Source organism: Chaetura pelagica, unplaced genomic scaffold (assembly GCF_000747805.2).
Source record: "Chaetura pelagica isolate M959 unplaced genomic scaffold, ChaPel_1.0 scaffold150, whole genome shotgun sequence".
Classification (NCBI taxonomy): domain Eukaryota; kingdom Metazoa; phylum Chordata; class Aves; order Apodiformes; family Apodidae; genus Chaetura; species Chaetura pelagica.
Window position 1 is genome coordinate 1,456,851 of NW_009952052.1, and position 5,455 is coordinate 1,462,305.

A 5,455-nucleotide genomic window follows, 5' to 3' on the forward strand; every position below is an offset into this window, starting at 1 on the left:
TCAGCAGGAGGTGGAGAGACTGATACACCTACACAAAGTCCTTATTATCCTTAAGATTAGACAGGAGAAGAGTTTACCTCTCCCTTGCTAGACTTCAAGTGTACCACTCTGTCATGAGTATACTATTCTCTTTATAACGCCTTCCATGATTTTGGACTGATGTTCCATAGAAGTACTATTTTTTAAAACCCAGTTATCTACTACAAATCAAAGTGCTAAGATCAAAAAGAACAAGATCAAAGTTTTACCCCAGTAACAGTTTCCTTTGCACTGGTTAAGTATCAAGATCTAAGTTCTACACAGCTAGTTTACTAAGGATCAAATAATTACTTGGCAACATATTCATTCCAAATCAAAGTATTTCTAGCTTCTGCTGGCTACAGATAATTTAGATTAACCTAAGCTACCTGACAGCTACAGCATTCTTCCATCTCTTCTTCCCATTTTCACATGCCTGATAAAAAGTAAAATATTCATACTTTCCATGGCAGTGGCACCATAATAGGTCAGCTAGGAATTGATCCTTTACAATCTTAATTATACTTCAGATGAAGTAAGTTTCCCAAGAACTCAGTTTGCTATGGGGCTGTCATTGTGTAAATAATAAATTAAAAAAATAAGCAATTGGTATCAGGTTGGTAATTGATAAAATTGACCTATGGTTTATATGGGAAGAAGAAAGCTGGAAATTACTCCGATTTAAGTCTCAAAACGTGAGAAAAACTTCTACCTTTAGAGGTCGGATGGCTTCACAGAACTTGGTGCACCAGCTTTTCTCAATGGACTCTAAATGCCTCTCTCTTCTTCGAAGCGTCCTTAGTCTCTCTTCCAGCTGCTGTACAGACCGTCTATCCCTGGATGACAGAGGCCGACCATCTCTGCACTGGTTACCAAAACATAATGTGTTGAGATTAAGTGATATTGAATCAAGAAAACAAACTTGGCTCAAATTTGCTGAGTTACAACAGTTCTAAAGGCTTTGTAGCACATAATACACACCATTTCCATGCACAGCAACAAGGATGGTAAAAAAATTTTAACAGGATGGGTGGTCTCCATGGCTAGAAATGCTTAAAATGCCCAAATGTGATCTGAATAACCTGATCTAACCTGAAAGTGGTCCTCGCTTTGTGTAGAGGGTTGAACTTGATGACTTTCAGAAGTCCCTTCCAATTAAATTCTACAATTAAGCCAGTGAATTAAGCTTGACATTTGAATTTTATTTTCAACATCCTACTACAAGTACCAGATATGTTTCTTGTACTTGCAAGAACAGGATGATTTGCTGTTCCAAAAATTAACCTTTCAGAAATCTAAACAAGAGGCACCATTACACCAATAATGAGTTGAGTGTTTCAGATAAACGTAAGTATCAAACAATTTAAAATGTACTTTAATTCTGAGCCTCTAAACACTGAGTGGGCACCACTGCCCTCTTTAAAACCAGTAGCATATCCTTAAATCTCAGTTACACACTAATAAGCAAAAGCAACAAAATAGGCATTATGTAACTAGACCAAAATAGTTTTGAACATTGATGCTACTGTATAACAAACTGATCCTTGGATTAAAAAGATTCTCAGAGTTTTACGACATCAATTTTTTTCCTCTTATTTAGAGCCTTCCTGCAAATGCTGAAACACTGAACACCCAGTGAAGGTAAAGCAAGTCTATAAGTCTATTGTAGATACACTTCTCAAAAAGGTTCCAAGAATAAGACCACATTCTAGGCACATGTAACAAATTGGAGATCACAATGTACTTTGAACAGGAACAAATCCTCCATACCCTTTGTAACACCTGAGTGATTTGAAAAAGACTTTTGGAAACAGTCCAAGCTCCCAAGCTGCAAGTCCAAGCTTTGATGATTTAAGGTTAATGAAAGAGAGCTACCAGGTGTACTAATACCAGAAGGCCACAGTACGTACTGAATTTCTTCATTAGATAAATAGCCTATTTCATATGTTTAGCTTTCACTGTACAGTACCCTCAGTAACACTCACTTTCTTACTAATCTCATGCAAATGTAGCTGAAAAACTAAGATTTCAATTACACACCAATGTAGAATCCTGACTATAATCCATAAGCTTAGGAAAATTATTTTATACTAGTGGTCATATTAAAATATAGACATAACAGACTTTCTATTTTGTGATCCTATTTGTTAACTAGATCAAACAGCAAGACTAGCTGCTTGCAAAGTCTCATAATCCACCATAGCCTTCTGTAATTTTCCTCATATTGATTTCAGTAATACAGGTGCCTTTGCTCTAGTAGTACCCTGTACAAACCCAGAAGTTTACAATTTCAGCCGCAGGACACTACTGGTTTAGGTTTCATTATGCAATAAGATTTCTAGAACACTGAAGATGCCCACACTGTGTAGAGGTAGCAAAGTATCAAGGGAGGACTGTTGGAACTGTTTCAACACTGCCAAGGTCTGCTATCACAGAGCAGAAAAACAACATCCATGGGCTGCCAAGACGGAAGGGATGCATCTTACGGTCCCTTTTCTCCAATCAGGACTATGGAAACACAGGTCAAACCATTTTCTGAAATTGACTGGGAAAAGGGTGAATTATACCTAGCACCTTGTACATAAACAAATCTATTCCTTCAGTTGCGCTCTTCAGTTGTTAAGTGTCCTGCTCACATTAGGCACAACATTTCAGTGAGCTGCAAAACCATCATGGGTTTATGAGTGATATTAATATTCTAGCAATGTTTAGGACTCTGAACAGAGTTTTCTGTATGTACACTTTTTATAAAGACATTATTTATAACAGCAAGGTACATTAACTGGGATGCAAGAATATCTAGAGCTGTAATTTATTCATTAACATGATTAATAATTTGATTAATCTAATTCATGCCAGCTCCATGTGGCAAGTATCCAGTGTTCACAACTACACTGAGTAAGTACAAACAAATTGGATGCGTATCTGGTAGCAGACTGAGGTTAATATTCTTAGCTTCTATAAATTAACTCTTCAATATATCCAAGAAGGACTGGAGAAGTCCAAATTTTACTCATCAGCACCATTATTAACTAGACATAAATAACTACTGCTACAGGACTGAGAAAACTTGTTCTCCACTACACAAGTGACCACATTTGTTTCAAAATAACTCAAATAACCAAGCCAGTCACTTCTGACTCACTATACATTCTGGAACAAAAACTAACCATGACCATAAACTAGAGGCAAACTAGAAAGAAAATAAGAAAGTAAGAACAGTGAAGCCCATACCTTTGATTTAATCCTTGATAAATGTTGTTCCACTTCTTCAATATCTTCAGTGTTCTCTAATCGTTCATAAGCTGCACTGGTAGTTCCCTTAATCAAATTTAGAGGCAAAGCTGACATACCATAAGCCTAAAATTAAAAAGACATGTACATACTCAAGTTATCTGCCATGTATTTTCATCTGATACAGCTACAATATATAGCAGCCTTAAGGTATCACTGCTGGTTTTCTCTCTCCTCACCTCCTTTCACAAACCCTTAGTAAGCCAATCAATAATCTTCATTTTGAGCAAATCACAACAAACATACAGATTCCAGTGTCCTGCATTGTTCCAACACTACTTAAATGTCTCATTATCAGTGAAACAATAACATGTGTTAAGATTTCATAAAAGTATAGCACACTAAACAAGTTTGCCCGTTTTTTTTTTGTTAAATCATGTAGCTTCATAAAATCTTAACCTTCTTCCTTTAGATCATAACCAAACATCGTTTCATTCAGAAATTTCTAGCTATTGAATTTAAAGAATTTTAGAAGCTGGAGTATGCACAATTTCTTTGTGGCCAGTAGTCTACCACTTTCTACTTAAATTAAAAACTAATACATGATTTACTAAAAAAAAACATAACAACTTTCTGCAGTAAAAAGGTACAATAAAAGCTCAGTGAAACCTAAACTCAGTTACACTCAAAGACTGCTTATATACTCATTCATATTAACCAATTTTGTTGGCATTTACTCCCAGTTATAAGTTCTATAGCACTCTAAGTGTTTGCCAACTTCTATATCAACACTAAATTCAGATTTTTCCAATGCAGTCTATAAGCTTTCCACTAATATAAGTAGTAACCTATATAAGGCAAGATAGACAAGAAAATGTCATTATTTCCTCCCTACTGCCCTATGAGTCTTACAGATCTAGACGAAGGTCAGAAGCTTCTCCAAGCAGTTTAGAGACATTAGCCACAGACTTTATTCATTTTACTGTGAGAGGGACATTGGTGGTGGTATGATGTTCTTGGTACAGAGATCAGCAGGACAAGTTTTCTCTCAGTTTTTTCTTAATCACAATTAGCACACACAGTTCCTCTAGAAAGCTTGGTATCTGAACATATAGTAAATTCAGAAATAGGCAGTTTTATAGATTTCTTTTTTATATAGATTTTCACAGGAATACCACTCCTTTCTTTAAGCACAGCTTTGTATTTCATACTGAAAATAGATCTAACACAAATGCTAGTGTGTTATAAATGTCATCATACAGGTTGACAGATTACATGAGCTTTCTCTACACAAGACTTAATTTGACCTGTATAAGGACCTACACAGAAATACTAATGTCCTGTAAGTTGTACTAAAACCAACACTCTTGTCCATTTTGGGGTTGTATTTTCAACATGCCCTATACCCTGCCACCAACATCCACTTCTAAGCCCCTTTTACAAAGGGGTCTTATATGGTAATACTGCAGCTCAAAACCACACAAACTTATTAATTACCATTTCAATATAAATATCAGGCACAGAGTCCACAATCTTTAGTTTCACCTGAGAGTGACCGTACCTGACCTCAAGTAACCTTCCTCCAAGTATTGGCTATGAAAGCACAAAAAAGAACTGTAGTGGTTGATACCCTTGTTCACTTACTGTGGAATTAGATTTCTTATGCTCACAGTGACAATTCCCAGTAATTGTTATAAAAGTGTCAGTTAAGTTCAACAAGCAGACAGCATATGTGACTCTCAAAAGGTTTCAAACCCAAGGAACTGTGGTACCTGTTTGTGAAGGACCAGGTATTTCCTTACACGAACATGAAATGTCCTTTGAGTCAGCTGACAAAACTGACTTAAAATGGCGTCTCCACGTGGCACTGAACCCTCTGTGTGGGGGAGCAGCTGCTACGGGGGAGGAGCCACGGCCGGAAGCAGGGGCGGGACTAGGTCCCGTCTGATTGGCTGAAAAGCCCAGAAATACAAACCCAGCCAATCGGGAGCGCAGAAAACCCCATAAAAGAGGCAGCGTGGCACGCCCCTCTCTCTCTCTCTCTCTCTCTCGTTCTCTCCTCGTGTTCAGTGTGGTCCTCTGCACACACTGCCTGCTGCCGCCATTTCCTGCCGCGTGTTGCCACCCACCGCCGCTGCTGGGAGCCGCTCCACGACAAGCCGCCAAAGCAGCGGTCCCAAAGCCGCTCGCCGCCCCGCTGCTG

General features: G+C 37.9%; 1 protein-coding gene across 1 annotated transcript in view; it reads right to left on the minus strand.

Annotated features, from left to right (window-relative positions):
• Positions 1 to 5,455, minus strand: part of LMBRD1 (LMBR1 domain containing 1) — a 72,317-nt gene that overhangs the window by 28,280 nt on the left and 38,582 nt on the right. Inside the window, exons 9-10 of the mRNA XM_010003460.1 lie at positions 3,253 to 3,378; positions 731 to 883 (exon numbers count right to left, since the gene is read on the minus strand). Coding sequence (XP_010001762.1) covers positions 731 to 883; positions 3,253 to 3,378 — 279 coding nt within the window. The remainder of the gene's footprint in view (positions 1 to 730; positions 884 to 3,252; positions 3,379 to 5,455) is intronic.